At 43.1% G+C, this 19,654-nt stretch overlaps 1 protein-coding gene across 12 annotated transcripts in view; it reads left to right on the top strand.

Moving 5' to 3' along the window:
- The first annotated feature begins 10,529 nt into the window (after positions 1–10,529).
- SOX6 (SRY-box transcription factor 6) overlaps positions 10,530–19,654 on the top strand; it is a 607,305-nt gene continuing 598,180 nt past the window's right edge. For 5 of the 12 annotated variants that reach the window (XM_032360348.1, XM_032360343.1, XM_032360347.1 and 2 more), the window contains exon 1: positions 16,744–16,983. Coding sequence is in view for 6 of the 12 variants with exons in the window: in XM_032360340.1 (XP_032216231.1) it covers positions 11,163–11,323 (161 nt within the window). In the remaining 6 variants the exon portion in view is untranslated. Of the gene's footprint in view, positions 10,548–11,143; positions 11,324–15,071; positions 16,171–16,743; positions 16,984–19,654 lie in introns of those variants that run through there. The other 7 variants (XM_032360340.1, XM_032360336.1, XM_032360356.1 and 4 more) reach the window with 3 other exon arrangements.

Here is a 19,654-nt window from a genome sequence, read left to right as displayed (position 1 = left end):
GCAAATGGCAAGATTTCATTTCTTTTGATGGCTGCATAGTATTCCATTGTATATATATACCACATCTTCTTGATCCATTCATCTGTTGATGGACATCTAGGTTCTTTCCATAGTTTGGCTATTGTGGACATTGCTGCTATAAACATTCGGGTGCACGTGCCCCTTCGGATCACTACGTTTGTATCTTTAGGGTAAATACCCAGTAGTGTGATTGCTGGGTCATAGGGCAGTTCTATTTTCAACATTTTGAGGAACCTCCATGCTGTTTTCCAGAGTGGCTGCACCAGCTTGCATTCCCACCAACAGTGTAGGAGGGTTCCCCTTTCTCCGCATCCTTGCCAGCATCTGTCATTTCCTGACTTGTTGATTTTAGCCATTCTGACTGGTGTGAGGTGATATCTCATTGTGGTTTTGATTTGTATTTCCCTGATGCCGAGTGATATGGAGCACTTTTTCATGTGTCTGTTGGCCATCTGGATGTCTTCTTTGCAGAAATGTCTGTTCCTGTCCTCTGCCCATTTCTTGATTGGATTATTTGTTCTTTGGGTGTTGAGTTTGCTATGTTCTTTATAGACTTTGGACACTAGTCCTTTATCTGATATGTCGTTTGCAAATATCTTCTCCCATTCTGTCAGTTGTCTTTTGATTTTGTTAACTGTTTCCTTTGCTGTGCAAAAGCTTTTGATCTTGATGAAATCCCAATAGTTCATTTTTGCCCTTGCTTCCCTTGCCTTTGGCGATGTTCCTAGGAAGATGTTGCTGTGGCTGAGGTCGAAGAGATTGCTGCCTGTGTTCTCCTCAAGGATTTTGATGGATTCCTTTCTCACATTGAGGTCCTTCATCCATTTTGAGTCTATTTTTGTGTGTGGTGTAAGGAAATGGTCCAATTTCATTTTTCTGCATGTGGCTGTCCAATTTTCCCAACACCATTTATTGAAGAGGCTGTCTTTTTTCCATTGGACATTCTTTCCTGCTTTGTCGAAGATTAGTTGACCATAGAGTTGAGGGTCTATTTCTGGGCTCTCTATTCTGTTCCATTGATCTATGTGTCTGTTTTTGTGCCAGTACCATGCTTGATGATGACAGCTTTGTAATAGAGCTTGAAGTCCGGAATTGTGATGCCACCAACGTTGGCTTTCTTTTTCAATATCCCTTTGGCTATTCGAGGTCTTTTCTGGTTCCATATAAATTTTAGAATTATTTGTTCCATTTCTTTGAAAAAGATGGATGGTACTTTGATAGGAATTGCATTAAATGTGTAGATTGCTTTAGGTAGCATAGACATTTTCACAATATTTATTCTTCCAATCCAGGAGCATGGAACATTTTTCCATTTCTTTGTGTCTTCCTCAATTTCTTTCATGAGTACTTTATAGTTTTCTGAGTATAGATTCTTTGCCTCTTTGGTTAGGTTTATTCCTAGGTATCTTAGGGTTTTGGGTGCAATTGTAAATGGGATTGACTCCTTAATTTCTCTTTCTTCTGTCTTGTTGTTGGTGTAGAGAAATGCAACTGATTTCTGTGCATTGGTTTTATATCCTGACACTTTACTGAATTCCTGTACAAGTTCTAGCAGTTTTGGATTGGAGTCTTTTGGGTTTTCCACATATAGTATTATATCATCTGCGAAGAGTGATAATTTGACTTCTTCTTTGCTGATTTGGATGCCTTTAATTTCCTTTTGTTGTCTGATTGCTGAGAGGAGGACTTCTAGTACTATGTTGAATAGCAGTGGTGATAATTCAACCTAGACTTCTATACTAAATCAAATTATCAACTGAATGTCATGAGAGCTAGATAACTTTTCAGATAGATAACAAAATCAAACTTATTTCTTATGCTTTGTTTTTGTTAAAGAAGTTACTAGAGAATGTGCTCCAATAAAGTGAGGTAAGTAAACCAAGAAAAAAAGATGTGGGCCCCAACACAAGAAATCATAAGGGCAAATATCTGGATGACCATTATTCAATGACGTGGAGGGCAGCCAGTTTGAATTTGAGCTGAAAGACAGATTATTTATTTGTAAATTTGAAAAATAATACTGATGGGCAAAAGCATGTGAAAAAAGTGATGATGATAAGCCCATACAAAGTTAATAGATGATTACTAGTGAGACTTTCAATAAGGAAAAACAAAGAAGCTATAAAAGAAATGACATGTATTTATAGTATACTACTTGGCTCAGCCATGAATGAAATTTACTTTGTGTGATAATGTAAGCATGACTTAGCCAAGAGTTTTACAAAATTATTTGGGAATATGAGAGAGATGATATATAAGAATTAAACATTCACTTGCTAAAACAAGAAAACAAGACAAGAAGATAATGACTAGTGAATGCAGAAGTAGTACTTAGGAAGTAGAAATGACAGGATATGCAATTATTAACAGATTTGTCAAAGGGCACTACAAACTTAGCAGTCAGAAAAAAATTCTGCAGTTAAATGTCCAAATTATTTTAGAGGCTGATTTATTCAACTGTGCTGGTGTCTTGTTTAGGATAATGTCTAAGTACATATAGTCAATGAGAACAAAACCGTAATATTAAAACAGTCTGATACTCTACATCATCTTCGTGTACAACACTATATTCTTTGGAAATCTGAGATAACACCTTCACTATTTCTAGGTTGTATTTGCCTTTTGTGACAGTTGAATGACAATTCATTTCAATGTATCTGATGCATCTTAAAATGCGTCTCTTGGAATGACTTGCAATGATTGTGAACAATATGCTTATTGAAACCGGATACCAGTACTCTTTCTTACTCTTCTTAGCACCCATGCCTTGCATGTTTCGATTTGTCTTGGATAAATTGTTCTTAGTTATCTCATTTTAGGATTTTTAGTTTACTTAAGGATAGCACAAAATAATTGTAAGTAGTACACGAGCACTCTAAATTACAGAGCAGCAGAATATTAGCTGTTGTATGCATCACTTTGTGAAATACTAATTATAAACAGACTAAAACCAAGTTTGCTAATTGTAAAACACATCTTAGTTAAGTTTCTTGGATGACATATTGTTCATAAAAAATTGAGGCTGCATGCTTTTTCAAATATAAACACACAGATGAAAGCAGAATGAGAAAGTTCACATTTTATACTTTATTATATACTACTGTACTTTAGTATATTAAATTAGAAGTCTGTTGGTGATTTTAGCAGTCTTTTAAACTAACATAATATCAAGACTAAAGTGTTGCTGGTGCAAGGTAGTTTTTTTGTTCCTTGTGTTTAAATGTCATGCTCCTAATATATTTGTAATGTTCATGTAAATAATTAACCTTTCCTTTATTGTGATCTGGGAGATAATTGAAGCTTCACAGTAAAATATATTCAATTTCAGTAATAACATTCATATAAATAAATGCTTATGGGTTATTGAATATTTAATACAATTTTAAGGACAAGTAATTATCTTGTCATTTTTCATATTAAACAAAATTTTAGTTTAAAAATGTAATTGTTTTAATGTATTCAGGAGTTTTTCATAATTAGATATTTTTACTGAGTTTTTGCCAATCCAGGTACTGTTATATTTTGTACATATGACAATATTGTACTTGTCCCCTCTCTTTGTTTCAAAAATACCTTTTCCATCTTGACTAATAGAGAAAATGTCAGGAGTAAATTTAGTAAATAACCCATATGGGCAATAGAAATACCATATTTTTATTTATTAGGATATATTTATTCTCTGCTGCATAAAACCAAGAAAAAATATGGACAATAAACATAATTAAAATTTATCTATTACCTGTAGTGGATACCAAATACACAGTTACTGTGATGTAGGCAGGAGATAAAAGCTTCATGAAGAAAATTCATTATTAAGATGTATTTTCAAAAAATAAAAATGCCCAAATACATAAACATTTTTAAGGTGCCTAGCATGGTGCTTGGTTCAAGAAATAATATAAAAAACAATTAAACATTAGTTGTATTTTAAATTTTTTTTGTAATATAGGTCTGTGATTATGACAGGTGACTTTTTTTTTTTTAAAGATTTTATATGACAGGTGACTTTTAAAATACTCATTTGACATTTTCCAATATAGTGTTAGATAGATACTACTAGATAGTATTGCTGTTGTCTTGCAGGGTCACACAATTTTCAAGTTTATCATTGTATTTTCTCATCATGGTGATGTAGTAGTTAATGGGTTGGTTTTCAGTTGCGTAGACAGAAGACACCTGGCTTACTCAGACTAACACTTTCACACCAGTAAGTAAAACTTGGTAGGATAGATTGTCTAATGCACAGATCTTACACTGTAGTTATAGTGTTAAGAAGTCCTTGTTATTATGAATGTGCATTATGAGTATATTGTACACAGTCCTGGTATGCAAATATGTAGCATTCAGAGAAGTGAAATAATTCTGTGTTATTATTTTCTTTGTAAATTACATCTTAAGAGTTTTTGAGGACTTTATGATGGCAGTTTTCTATAGTCACAGTCATACAGTATGTGCAGCACAAAGTGTTTTCTTTCACTATTAACAATAACTGAGCCAATGAAAATGCTTTTTAAATATACACTCGGCAAGCAGTTATCTGGCTCTTCCTTCTTACTCTCCACAAACGATCTTTTATCGTCTTTTAAGACAGCATATGAAACAGCTTTGTAAACATCTGTTTTTCATTGTTAATTGTCAGGAAAACTGGGGATTTAAATGCTTCTTTGGAATCCTCTTAATCTTATCAAGAAGAATAAGTTGTGTATGTTTACATTTTCTTCTTTAGATTGTTTCTTTGCCATTAAAAAGTACATACATACTGTCTTCATTTATTTTTCCAAAAATTACTGTTAGTATTATAGTATTTTTATAGATATTTTGGGGGCATTGCTTTATAGTAATTAATTGAAATTATTGGCAACAAAAGCTATATTATATCTGAAAGAGATGCCTGATAAATATAGGCTTACATATAATTTGCCTTTTTAAATCATTTTCAGAGTTTTCTTGGGCATAGTCCATATAAAAATGTGCAATGAGAGAAAATATAAGGAAAAAGTATTTGTTATCCAAAGAACAGATTAATTAAGAGCTCCAAATCATTTGCTATATTTATTCTTTAGGAAATACATGCTTTATTTTCATAAGCTTTTTCTGTTCCAATAATTGAGCCATTAATGTCAATGGAATATTTCTGGTAGTGACATACTAAGATGGCTTTTGCAATAATACATTGTGTCTTCCTTCTAAGTGAAAAGGATCTATTGCAATAATTCCCTAAAATATATTATAATTCTATACCAGTTGTTTTGAATTCATAATGTAAAAGCAAATGCACCTATCTCTAGAGAACAGAGAGAACATCCATAATTTAATAATTAAGTAATATGTAATAACCAATAATTTTTGTTACCTATATATGAACCTGAGTAACAAAAGTATAGAATACTAAGAGAAGTAAAGTAGTTGATTGTTAGTAAAAACTTTTTTCAGAATGTATTTATTTTAGTATATGTGCTGCCGAAGCGAGCACCAGAATGTATTTATTTTAAAGCATTTTATGATCTTTATTAAATTGCTGTCCTTTCATGCAATTTGAATGCATTGTGCATTTTTCTTTTTAAAAGGCTTGTACTTTATTAGTTTCTAAACTGGTATAAATTAGAAACTCACTATTCGCTATTTATATCGCTTTTCAGTCTTTGCTTTTCAAACTTGTATTGAAGTGATGTAGAACTAGGCCTTATCACTGCATATAAAATTAATTGAAATGACATATTGTTGCAGTTTCTATGGCAACCATATCATGATGCTGATGCTCTTAAAAATTTATAAACTATAATCTGAAATATGCTAATTCTAGTGAACATAGTTAACACTTATTTGCTTAATATTCAGTTTAGTGCTAAACTTCATCAACTTGGAAAGTAGGTTGATAACATAGTCTATACGATTACAAGAGGTTTCTGTATTGAGCTCTTGATTTTAAATATTTTCTCCAAAAACCTAGTATTCAAGAACTTTAAGTGTGAATAAGTGAAGCTTTTCACTTATTGTTGTCTTAAACAGACATGAATTAGCATGAGGATGATCATTGTTGCAGATTCTCAATGTTTCTGTCTCTCCTCCTCCCCCATTAAAAAGATAAAATATTCTTATTATTCAAACCTCATGCAAAACATCCTGTTGAGAACTTAAAAATTCAATAAAATTGAATGAGCTATTTAAATAATTGCAAACATCCAGATACTTGGAACGCTGATTTTTTTTTTTTTTTTTTTGCTTTCATTTGTTTGTTTGCCTTTAGGTAGATAATATCTTTATCTTACATGTATGATTGTGATACATATTAGAGACCTAAAACTAGCAAGTTATGGAATAATTCTGCATTGCACTTAAAGACTGATTTGAAGATATAGTTTGAAGTTTCTTTTAGAACTGATTTGAAAGTAGAATACATAAAATATGTTATTTGGAATTGAATTGTAACTATAGATTGTTTTTAAATAAAGCTTTTTTTTAGATATACATTTTGATAAGTCAGAAGAACTTTTAGAAATGTCTGTAAGTGGTTAGTAAAAATATATAAGGTAATTTAAACAGTACATACCAAATAAAATGAATTAACATCATATGCAATTATCAAATATACTTATACTGAACAGAATACTTCTGCTGGCATAGTTGGTAAAAATTAATTTTCAGCATATTAAATAATTTTCTGTAGATGTGAAACTTTAATTAGTATTTATTAAGTCATAAAAGTGCAAAAGATAGATACTTAAGTAACACACTTTTAATTATTTGCTTTGCACATAGTAGGCACTCAATAAATATTTAAATGTGAATAAAAATGTGGAATACAAGCAAAAGTCTTCAACATAATTGTGATATTTAAAAACACACACACAAAAGAAATCCTCTATTTTGAAAATTTAAAAATAGCAATCTAGGATTTTGGGAAAGATTTTTAAGTAACAAATTTTAAAATTAAGAGAATTCAGTTAAGTTAATTTTTTTTTAAAAAACCAGTGCTAACATAATAATACAGAAAGCCTATAATTGTTGAAGTAAATTATCAAACATTTAAAGAGTAGTAATATTAGTAAATTATTATTTTATTGTTTGTTATTTATCAGTGAGCAGTTTTACACCATTATTTTTGTGTCCCTTGCTTGTCTTTTATTAGGCACTGGAATGGAACTGTAGGATTTATCAAATGTCTCTAGTGTGGCTAAAGTGTATACTGACTGAAATGGTAGTCATCTTAGTGTTTGTAAACCTCAGATTTGGGAAGGGGTATGTGTTGGGAAGAGAAGCACATATGAAGGAATGCACATGCTTTAACAAGAGTACTTAATAATGGAAAGAACATGATATCTCAGAAGGATGCTATTGGGACAAATACTTTGAATTTTAGTGAATAAAGGTTATTTCTGTGGATGAATCATCCTGTAACTCTATCATATTTTTCCTTTCTGTGGTTTTTGTGATATTCATGTTTACCTATATAATTATTTAGATCACTTTTAGTTAGAAAAATAATTCAGTGTTTCATTTTAAGACAAACATTTGGATAAAAATTTCACTTTTCAAAAAAAAAATTTCACTTTTCATCTAGATCTTCACTCTTCATCTAGTGGCAGTTTTGGCAGCCTTAAGCTATAAAACAATCAGTACTTTAATAAATAATTTTCTTTCAGATAGTATTTTAAAAACATTAGGTCTGGCATTTCAAAATATTAGTTCTGATATGTATGTTTGAAGGGGAGTTGGTAGAGGTTTATATTTTCTGGTTTCTACCACATTTCTTCTTATGGTGGTTTTATTTCATTCTATTTTTTGCCATTGACATTCTATTTATAGTAAAGAAAAATATATGCCAAATAGTGACAACTTCCATGTTGCTAGGATTTTGATTTAAAGATCATGGAATTGGTGCCTGGCTGCCTACATGCCATGTGTTCCAGTTTCGTAGTCACTGGTCTTTGATTTGATTTTTCTTTAAATGAGGTTTCTACCCACGCTTAGTTTCTGGCAGTTACATTAAGCTTCATGTGTATATCCCTTTCACTTAAGAGAAGATGAACTGCCAGGATTATGTATGGTAAAACCAAGGCCCCTGTAAGATAAGGCTCTGGGGGCATTGTATGAGTCTAATATTCTTCCATGAAGTTGGCCCACCCCAATGCAACTAAGAAATAAGATGATTTGAGAGCTATTATATATTTAAGGTTTTCATAGTGGATTAGAATAGCATTACTTAGCACAGGTGTTTCTATAATTGGGATTCCCTGGGAAAATTCAGTACTGTATTCAGACACTTGGCTTTCTACATGAGTGGAGGAGGATCTAATGTTAATTTGCTAGGCTGTGGAGTGAAACCAGGGAATAGGGGTTTGGCTTCGGGGCCTGTTCCCTCTCTCTCTTTGAAAAGATATTTCTTGTCCATTACTAGTACTGGGTTGCTGTGGTTCTTGTTTTAAAATTTAATGTATTTATTTAATTAGTTATTATTATTATTATTACTACGCTGATCAAAATAGTGAAGGCCCCCGGTGACTTACGGCCTCATGTAACACAAGATAGTTCCTGAGTGTCCTTTTTCTTGAGTTAAATAAAAATATTCTTCCTCTCCTTTGATAAAGTATTACATTTAAAGAATGTCTGTGTACCCAGGTGATAGGGAAGACAGACTCACCCCTGTGGCACAGTTCACCAAAGAGGATGGACTTAGAGTGGGTTTGCAGATTGATGCCTGGCAGTTTCCAGGCATAACAAAGAACAACCACAGGCTATTTCAGGATTAGGGAGGGAATTCCTAAGCCTGGTATCCTTATAATGTAAGGTGTGAGTGCAGGAAAGAGTGTGTAAAGATTTTCAGTAGAGGTAGGGGTGGGAAAGTTTAAAAACTCTGACATAATTATTATTATTGTTTTACCGACTCCATTGTTAGACAATCAGAAGGACTGATTTTCTGAGAAATGGGCGACTATAGATCTAAGTATCCAGCTCTTGCAGCAGGCAACTGGGTTGCCTGAGCGTTTTCAGGTGTGCAGTTCTTGTCTGGGGGCCCGCTGCTAGTGACCTTGGGTCTGGCCGCTCCCCGAGACACTCTGTCTTCTGCCCTGAGGATACAGAAGAAACTGGAGCCCCAGGGATGTGGAGTCCAAGTTGAGCCGAGGTCACTGCAAGAAGGGAGCTCGGTCTTCGGCCAGGACTGGAGCGGATATTTCGCTCTCCGAAGTTGCCTGTACCACTCGCGACAGGCGTGGGAGTTAGTGCTTGAAGTTTCGCGGGTGCAGCGCCTGCTTTGGAGCTGCAGAATCCTTGGCTGGGAGCTTTGTACTCTGCTGGGAGAGTGCGCCTTCCTCGGTTGTTGGCTATTGGTTTTAGCTAACGAGCAGTGTCAGCCCTCACTCTTCCTACCCGAAGTCTCGGAGAGCAGGCCTTTTCGCTCAGCTGGTCTGCTTGTTGGCCCTCCCCTCGCTTCCCTTTCAAGCGGTCCCCGCTGTCGCTAAAGGCAGCAGGGCCAGTGTCAGCCGGGTTTGTCTCGACAAGCCGGGAGCCGGGCGCAGTCTCCCGCTCGACCTGAAGGTGGCGACTTAGGCACATAAACAGAGCTCAGCCAAACCGGGAGGTTGGCACCCTCGCGGTTCATCCACGTATCATCCTAGTTTTCCCGCTGCTCTCAAGCGGGCTGAATTGACGGTTATAGGGACTTGAGTTTAGATGAGGAGTTCGGCCAGATTGTCAGAATGCGTGTGTATCTCTCTATGCGTCGATGTGTGCGTGCGTCCCCTCGCTCAGAGGCGGCCAGGGGTGGTGATCTGGTGGAAACCCTCAGCGGGACCCGTTTGGGACGCCGCGAGTCTCCCCAGCATCACCTGAGCGTTCAGGCCGGGCTGAACGGCGGGCTGGGGCTGCAGAAATGCTCTGCAGCCCAAGATGCGGCGATCAGCGCGCAACCCGCAGAGGGACAGAGGGTTTGGTCGCTGCAACCAACGGTAGAAGATTTGCTAATTTCGTTTCAGTGACACCCACAATTTATGAGCAGAGAGATCTGGAAAATAAAGACCGTCGTGCTGTGCCCTTCTCACGGGTGCATGCCCGGTGACCCGAGTGGGAGGGGTCCTTGGGGGTGGGGAAGAGAGGCACAGACAGCGAAAGAATAAACGTGCGACAGTCACAAAGTCTTACCTCCGGGACGAAAGGACACGGTTCCTAGAACTGAGATATCCATAGCCAGTCTGCATCCCAGCTGTTTCTTCCGTAGCCTCTTTCCTGCCTAACACAGCCTTCTGACTAACTTGGACAAGGCTTAGCTGCCCCCTCCTTTTTTCCTCCTTTTTTTTTTTTTTTTTTTTTTCCCTTTCCAGACATTCCCTAAACTCAACCCAGGGCAAATCCAGAAGTCGGTACAGTACAGAGCTTCCATTCAATCGTGTGGGGGAAAATCCCGTTTACAGTTTCTTATAGGCAGATGGAAGAAGTAGATGGTTACCGGACTTTGGAGGGGTGCATGGGGCTGGCATGGGGTGTTGGTGGCAGGGAAGCGCGATTTCTCTTAGGTCTTGGTGCTTCAGGTAAGGTTCCCAGATTCCAGCTGCCCTCGTGCTGAGCTGCGGTGGCGGCGGGTGAGAGTGGAGGGCGATCCTCTTCTGACTAGTGGGGAGTGGAGGAGGGTGGAGTGTGTGTGTGTGTGTGTGTGTGTGTGTGTGTGTGAGGGGGGAGGAATGGACCCTGGACAGGCTCCACGGACACATTGTCTTGGTTTGTGTCTGTGCCTAGTCTATGCTGCTGCCTCTGGAGCCTTTTGAGTAGGGTAGTATGCCCTAGGCTTTTTCTCCCTCCCCCACCCCTCCTTTTAAAATGTGTTTAAAAAGAAGTGAATATCTTTCTAAAATAAGTTAAAAATCTTTCTTTGACTTTCCATTTGAGATGTCAAAATGATTAAATAAATGAAACTTTATTTGACCGGGGAGTTTACCCAGAGACTCAACGACATCTCGGGTCTTTGGCCTTATTCTAATTCCACGGTGGTAATTACCCTTCGTTTCTTTAAGTGCAATAGATTTATTGCCTTAGAGACTATGCACAGTTTGATTGAATTATTCATTTTTTTTCTTTGGTGTAGACTGCATCTGGGGACTCTGATGTGACGTGTAGATTTTTTTTTCAGGAACAAAGGGAATGTGGAAATGAAAGAGAGAGGGAGAGAGAGGCTGGCAGATGTAATGAGACGCGGTGAAGGTGTACGCAGACTGGCACTCCCACTCCTCCCTTCTGCTCTCACTGCAGCCCTGGGTAACTCGCAGGCTAACACAAACAGCTTTTCTCCCGCAGCCTGCCCTCTGTCACTGTAAGTACATCAGCCTTCTCTTATCAGCATGCAGATTCCAGCCACGCACTCCCCTCGCTCGGCTTTGCACCTTAGACAGCAGACGCACATTTAAAAATTAACTTTCCTAAGCCAGGAAAGCCATGTCTGTAAAACTTATTTTTGATTTATCTTTATTTTTCTCTGAAAAAAGTTCATGCATTCTTACCACTTACCCCCACCTCCTTTGTGACGGTGCTGTTGCTACTGTTGCCACCGCTGTGGTCTTCCCAACAGGAGGACGCGCAGATTCAAATGAAATTTCATGTTATTGTCTAGCCACTTAAAGTCCAGGGAAAATGCCTTGTCCTTTTATATAACATGATGTCTTAAAGAACACAGAGCATTATTCACAGTTTGTTTTCTGCTTTTGTTGTGGAAACACGAGTTCCGACCTCTTTGAGGTAGAGTCCCAAGGGCACTGTTATTTGGGAGTTTGGGTTATTTGGTTACACCAAACTTAAATGAAGTGCAGGGGGCTACCGAGGTGCTGTTATGTGTGTTATCCCTGTTTCAGAAAACCAATTGCTAAAACTTTTCTCCGTGCTTTAATTAAAGTTTTCAACTCTTCCTTTTGGGGTTTTTATACTGTTTCACTTATTCTTCGTTTCAGTAAAGTTCTCATTCCCCGTGTTTTGGAAGTAAAGACATTTATATTTGTCCTATTTATACAGTAGCCGTAAAGCCCTTCATGAAAGAAGTTAGCGACCTTAAGATGTAGCTCCGAATTGTTCGCCCGGCTGGTGTAAGGAGATTTCCACAGCGAGAATTCGAGGGTTTAACAGTCGTTATGATTTTTTGCGTGGGTGCTTTAAATATTAACTTCTTTAGCAGAATTCAGTGCGTTGCCCTTCCCAAGTTCAGGCGGACCTTTCTCCAGGAACTGCCCACGCTTTGCCTTTGCGGGTTCGCGCCTCTTCTCTGGAGGTGCGAGGCCAAACTTAGCAAAGCCGTGTTGCCTTAGCTGGTTGCTGTGCGCAGGGACACCGGGACTGCACCGAGGCAGCGAGAGCTGCGGCAGGTAAGTTAGCCTCCACGCGTTCTCCCCCCCTTCCCCTCCCTTGTTCCCCTAGCTCAGCGCCCAGGGTTCTCGCGCTGCGGAGCTCCGACCCCCAGGGCAAGTGAGCCTGAGTGCGAGTGCGCCAAGATCTGGTCGAAAGGTGCTTGGGTGTCCTACTTTGCCTATGGGACTTGTCGGAGCCCGCAGGCCAGTGCGGACCAGGTGGAGAGCCCGGCACTTCAACCCGCTGGAGCGCTTTCCGCTCGCCCCCAGCGCTGTACAGTCGTGCTGGAGGCTTGAAAGGAAACCCTTAGGGTGCACCCCCCCCCCCCGCCCCCAGGGCCACGTGTCATCCCATGCATAGCCTGAAGGGCAGCACGGAGCCCCCAAACTTTAGTTTTTTAGCTTTAGGGATCAATGTTGTGACCAGCTTCGGGTTTCCGCCTTATCAATATACTTTAGTTATCAGTTTATTAGGTAAAATCTAAAGAGAGCTCCTGCCGCTCCAAGCCGGAAGGTCCACCGCGGCCCAGTTAGGGCCTTGGACTCCGGAGATCTTGGTAATGTCGCCTTTCTCCACTTTCTGCCTCCCGCCAGTGGCCTGCATCTGGTTGGCGGGGTCAGTCGAACCCCCCAGATCTCCAAATGCTGTGTAATTTTAAAGAGAGAGATGCGCTGGTGCTTGAAAAGCCAGACTTGTCGCAGCAACTCTGAGGGACCCAGTCGCATCCCAGCGTTTCCGTCCCGGATGTTTTACCTCCCTCGGTGGCTCCTCCATGAGGATTCAGGCTTTGGGACTGAAACTACCCCCTCATCTCTCTGCCCCAGCTCTGCAGACATTTAGGACAGGTCATTCGATTTTGACCTCTTTAGGCTTTGGGGAGATTTTTCTTTTTCTTTCTTTCTCTCTTTTTTTTTTTTTTTTTTTTTTTGCCCCTATGGTTGAGTTCTGGGGCAGGCGGCTAAGTAGTGTGAGACTCTGGAACACAGCGCTGGGCCTGGCTTCTCTCATTTACAAAATCAAAACAAAAAAACAAACACTAGGAAAGATTTGGCCCATGTCTAGGCTAGAGGCACTGGTCTAGGTTTGTCCCTTGGGCCTTGCAGGTCAAGGGGCAGGCCTAGTAGTTCTGGGAACCACAGGGTGGGAGGAACTGCCTGCAAGGTGCTAGGCATCCTCTTTAATGGCCTCTAGGCTCTGGCTCCTGGAGGTAGACTTTCTAGTCCTGAAAGTCGCAGTGGGCTATGGGAACACAAAATTTCTTGTTGGAGACTAGTAGTCTTTTCAGCCCACAGTCATCAAGTCATTTTTAACTCATAGTCCCCAAACTCCCAGTTCTCAAACATCTTATTTCCTATTGGGATAGAAGCATCTGGCTATTCCTTCTGTCCCACTGATCTAAGAAGCTCATCCTTACCCTTGTTTCTTTTTCCTCTCTTGTCTTGAGTTCATATGAAACCAAACATAAAATATACTTTAAGAAGCCAATATATGACTGACATCTCAGCTCATTCCATTTTCTGTGTTTGGTTACTCTCTCCATTTTTTAAAAAGTTAATGTAACGAAGGTGAGGCTCTCTCCCCTTTATCATTTTAATCAATTAGTGGGAAATCTTATTCAAAGTCTTGGCAACTTAAGATTGCCTTGAATTTTCTGACTTAGTCATAATTCCTGTCCCATCTCTCCTGGTGCATATTTCTTCCACAAAGTCCCTGTTTATGAAGTGTCTCAAAGTGGTCATCTCGTATCAGTTGCTATATAGTAAGGATTTCTTTTCTTCCACAGATGTCTGCAGTAGTTATGTGGGTATGTCAGAACCTCTCTTCCAGCTTTTAATTTTGATGTAATTTTGACTCTCCACTAACTTCAGTTTCTGAAATCTAGTCTGTTTTTTGGGCCTGGGTTAAGGCAGGTCAACTTCACCTGATGCATTCTGCCTCCAGAGAACACTGTGTCTACTGCTGTCAGAGCTGGTTTTCTCATCTATCTCTTTTACTCTGCATCTCTACTAACTGACACTACAATTATTCCTTCCCCTCTCGGTCCCTCAGCTTGTGTGCCCTAAGATAAATTTCCAGGTCTCTGCTCCTTTAGGCCATTCTGTACCCTTGCAAATCTTTTATCTACCTTACACTGGCATCAAAGAGAATCTTCAATTTATGTGGGTTTTGGGGGGGTGACTTTTATTATATAATTTCCTATATTTTACATGCATTTTTACATGCTGTTCAGGGTGACAGAAACTCTTTTCCTCTTCTACAACTTCCAAGCCACCCTCTTGAAATTGTAGCTCTAGATCTTTTCCTCTACAAAGTTGAGGTTATACATATATATCACTCACCCATTTTCACACATCACAAACTTATCCAGATAATAAATGTGGAATTATTTTATTTACTGCTGTAAAGGTATAATTTTTCTTTGGTAGTCTGTACGTGTCTTGTTATTTCTAACCATTTTAACCCATAAACTCCATACTCACATGGTCTCCAGAACATGCCACCTACATATATTAAAGATCTCCTATGTCAATTGCTTTTTCTTCTTTTCCTCCGATTCCTCCTCTTCCTTCTTTCTAAATAAAATTCTCTTCCCCCATTTACTGAGATTCTATTAACTGGTGTGTTTTCATTATTTCTGGTTCCTGCCTCTCTTTTTAAATCTCTCTTTGACCTTTTTCATTTTCTTTTTCATTTTCTTTTTCCTTTTTCATTTTCTTTCATCCTTCTTATTATTCATCCTAATATTCACCCATCATTCCCTCTTCCTGGTCGGCTTCAGCCCTGGTCCTTCCCTTTCTCACTCTATCTCCTGTGACTAACTTTTGTGGTCCACTTGTGTATCTCAGTACTTATTAATATTCAGCCCATTCCTCCGCTGTCACATAACTTTTTCAAAACACAAATTAGCACCCCTACATTTTCCCTTCCCACTTGCCTTCTTCCCTTTCTCCAGTTTGCTTTCTTCCTCTGCAGTAGTCTACCTTTGCCCCACTGCAGTTTGCCTTCCTCTTGACTCCTCCTCCCAGCAGCCCCAGCCCTAAGAGTCCCCCTTTGGTCCCTTACTCCTCACCCAGTCTCTCTCCCATCTAATACTTGTCTCTATTCTCCTCTGACCCCAACTCTCTTCTTTGTCCCCTTCCAATTCTCTCCCAGTAGTTGCTTCACTCTTTCTTCCCAGGCGCTTTCTCCAATTTCAACCTCCGCTCACGCCGATCTCTGCCCTCTCCGGTTCTCTCTTGCCTTTGCCTCCCGCTCTTCCCTCCTTCTTCTTCCTCCGGCCCTCCCCCTCCCTCCCAGCTTCCCAGCCTGGCTCGCTGCCTCCCTCGCCTCTTGTCTCATCTTGCCTGTGTTGTCTGGGAGGGGAGCCCTGCCTCCTCTCCCTCGCTCAGATCAATGCCCTGGCCACTCACTTTCTGATGTTGCACGACGGGAAATGCTTTGAATACTTACGACATGGCCGCTCACACTGATTGCCAAGATTGACAGCACTAACCATCGCCTTCACTTGTTTCAAGGGGGAAGCCCCTAGTCACCCCGCTCTGCGCGCACCTCCTGGCACCCCGGCAGCAAACTTCTGCGGGTCAGCGCTCCCCCCGCCCGGGGCGGGACACCCCCGCAGACTTGAGTTAACGGGTTGTGCCGGCCGCAGCGCTGGGGGGTTCTGCTCCCTTGCTCCCCGGGCTATGCTAATTGACCTAGCATCGACTCCCCTTCCTTAATTTTTTTTTTTATTTGTATCTTTCCCTTTTTCTTTAATGCCGTTTACTCCCGCGGCGCAGCGCACAAGGAGCCCTCCCGTGCGGTACCATCCTGGAGCCCGCCCAGGTAACCGGGACGGAGCGAGCGATCTAGAGAGCGAGGGAGGCAGAGCGTGAGCGCGCGGCCCGTTTGTGAGCTACCTGTTGGGGAGTCGGAGGGGGCAGGGGGCAGACGCCCCGGGTCGGGCCGCCGGCCCCGGGTGCCTTCCGCTTCTGCCCTTCCGGGCCGCTTCGGGGTTAGTTTCCCGGAGCTGGGACTGAGGGGCTGGGGTAGGGCAGGCGGAGGGACTCGAGCTGAGCGCGCGGAGCCTTGCGAGGGCGCGGGTTGCCGGAGAGGCGGCTGCCCAGCCCGGGCGGGTTTCCGTACTTGGCTGGGGAGGGGAGAGGGGAGGAGGAGCGGGAGGAGGGCGCTCCGCGGGGCCGACGCAGAGGGGGGGAGTAGAGGCTGAGAAAGGGGCCCGAGCGTCTGCCGCTCGCTGGTGGACGCGCGGATCCCCAGGATGCGTCCCCCTCTCGGAGAGTTGTGCCTTGTTCCGGAGGCGGTGACAGATCTGCGTGGCGGGCTTCTGGTTTTCTTGCCACCCCCCACCCCCAAAATCCACTCCGAGAAAACACATGTTGTAGCTGTAGATAACTGTGCGTAGGACACTAAGGCAAAAAGGGCAGGGAAGAGAGAGACAGACAACGCAACCTTTGACAACAGAAAGCTGTTATCGCCATCCTAAGTATTCGTCCGGAAATCTGTCCGCCCTCTCGGCCCACCTTATTCCTCCTCCTCCGCCTCCCCGTATAGATGTTCTAATCTGTGTAACTGGGAGTGATATGAAAAAGAAGTCAGGTGGCTTAGAGAATGAATTTGTAAGTCTCCGTGAAGTTTGAGGTAGGTATTTCATTGAAGTTTGCGCAACTGTGTGATAGAGGAAGCTTATGTGCCTGCGTGTGTAGTTCTCTCTCTCTCTCTCTCTCTCTCTCTCCTGTGTAAGCAAATGCGTGTGTGCTCTGAGGGTTCAGATGGGACCGCTGGGTGGTAATGCCCCCTGCACCCACAAGAGGGCAGCATCCTGAGGGCTTTGTGAGCGCTGTTCTATCTTGTTATCGCTGCAGGCTCGGGTTTAGAGAAAGTTATACTGAAAGTTTCAAACTGATATCACATCTTATTTCATGATATTAAAAAAAAGACATAAAGAAGGAAGGAAGGGAGGGAAGGTGGAGGGAGGGAGGAAGGGAGGAAGGAAGGAAGGAAAAAGGAGAAGTGAAGAAAGAAGATAAAGAGAGAGAATAAAAGAGAAAAGCAGGCGACCAGCCTACCCGGGGAGAGTCCTAGTCACACCAAGACTAGGGGGAGGGCTGTTTTAATTGTGGGTTTGGCCGACTGACGACTGGAGTGCCCTCCGCGGCTGTCTTAGTTGTAGCCGGAGGTCATGTAAATCGACCTTAAAAGAATGCATAAGCCATAAATTAAAATAAACCCTCACCCAAGGGCTGATCCATAAGTAGACAATATCCAACCTGGACAAAACGAACTTTCCTTTACAAGCCGACTTAAACCGCATCCCCCCAAAGAATAGAGACTAAATGCAAAGTAAGTTTCCCAGCGAATATTTTGTTTTCTTGAAAAGTGTTGTGTTGATCGCCGTGTGACTGACTGCGACACCGCAGTTTTCCGGAGCGCTTCAGTGTTAGCCAGGCTCGGTCGGGGTGCGGGAGGTCGGGAGGACCAGTTGGGTCTCTGGGTTTCTTAACGTCCTCCCCACCCCACCCCCCATTTTGGTTTGAAAACTTTGGCTATTTGTGGGGTTGACGCTGGCCGAGGGCGGGCGAGAGTCGAGGATCTCCGCGGCGCTCTCCTACGGGGTGAAGTTCAGCGCGAGGAGTTCATAAAGAAAACCCGGATCGCTAGAAAACCTGGCCGCTCCCTTCTCCCACCCTCACCCCACCTCCGCTCCGCCGCAACTTTCTCGGGACCCTGCGCGAGTCGCCTCCAGTTCCCTCCGCTCTCGCCCTTCCTCCCCCTCCCCCATTTTTGGAGGTGACTTTTTACGATCTTTTTAGGAATAAACAAACCGAACTCCAAGACAATCCGAAACCCAAGTGCTAATCTGTGGTCCTCTTTGCTAGGGACTCTAGGGCAGCAGTGCTGGGCCGGCGGGGGCGTGTGTGAGGGGCCGCCCAGGGGCCGCCCAGCCCTGCGCGGTGCGGGCTCGGCCTCGGAGTCCGCCGGCCCGGTGCACGGTCGCCGGCTCGTACCTTCCCCGCCCCGCGCTCTCCCACCGCGGGTCCCTGAGCCCTGCCGGCGCCCTCCGTCCTCCTCGGCGCCCTGCCCAGGCCCTGCCGCAGGCAGTCCTCTCCGTGGACCGGCCGAGATCCGCGGCTCTGAGGCTCGGCCCAGGCCCGGGGGCGGTGCTGCCACCCGCCCGGGGTCCAGCCGGAGCTTGGTTACTCCCGGGGGAGCTGCTTTCTTCCCTCTCCCTTAAAGGGCCCGTCAGAGGAGGGAAGGGGCTTGTGCTAAGGCTGCTGGGTTGGTGCTCTGGCTCCGGGAGGAGCGGCCCGCGGCTGCAGAGGCTAGATTAGCTCCGTTTCCCGGGCGCTCTGCGGAGCTTTCAGATAAAAAGAGAATTGGTGTGTTCCGAGCAGATAAAAGGTGGTTGTTGCCTGCGTGTTTTGAGTTTTATTTAAGCTCTCTTAGGCTGACCAAGTTTGAAAAGGTTTGTTTGTATGAATTACCAGATATTGAGTGCTGCCCCTATTTGGGGACTAAAAATAAGTCTTCGACTGTGCTGGCGGGGCTGGGCTGTTAACGAGATGGGCTGTCCCCGGCTGCTTCTGTGTGTGTGACCTCCTCTGAGGGCCGTGCTTGAAGTTTAGGTCTCGAGATGGCCCGAAGCCGGGGCTGCGGCGAACTGGGCTGGGCTCGGGACCTCCAGCTGCACTGTCAATGGGGCTCTCGGATGACGTCCCTGTCCGGGGCGCTGGACCCCGGCGCGTACTCGGCGGCCAGGCTTTTGGCCCTGGCGGGGTGGCCCAGACAACAGCCCAGTGGAGTCGGGATGTGAGCGTGCCCTTCTCCCCCGCCTCCCCAGGGTCTCCTGTCTTCTGCCCTTTATAGTCACATGCCCAGGTTTTCCCCCCGTCCCAAGGAGAACAGATACAGCCCCGCCCAGTCTATTTCTAGGAGGTGGGTTTGGTGAATAAAAAGGTCAAGTGGTCGGGTCCGCAAGCTGGTCCATGGAGAGGGGGGACAGGACGGACACCTGGCAAGGACCGCCCCGCCTGTCCCCCCCACCCCGGGCCAGTCCGCCCGCCCGCCCACAGCTGGCCTCCCCAGGCCACATTTTTGCGCTAAGTGCGAGAGGCTGTGGGAAAAGCAATCCTGGACCGGCCAAGAGCCGGCGAAGCTGATCCCGCGATGGCATTTTGTTTTGAACAGTTGCTGGGGTTGACGTTTCCTCATAAGGTAAGGTGTCACTGGACGGTCGCCTGCCCAAATGCCACAAGTATAATTAGCTTGCCCACTCAGCACCTCATCCCTGAGGCCCATAGGCACGGGCTTG

Source organism: Mustela erminea, chromosome 9, assembly GCF_009829155.1.
Source record: "Mustela erminea isolate mMusErm1 chromosome 9, mMusErm1.Pri, whole genome shotgun sequence".
Classification (NCBI taxonomy): Eukaryota; Metazoa; Chordata; class Mammalia; order Carnivora; family Mustelidae; genus Mustela; species Mustela erminea.
Note: the sequence above shows the minus strand (reverse complement) of the source record. Positions and strands in the feature narration are given on the sequence as shown.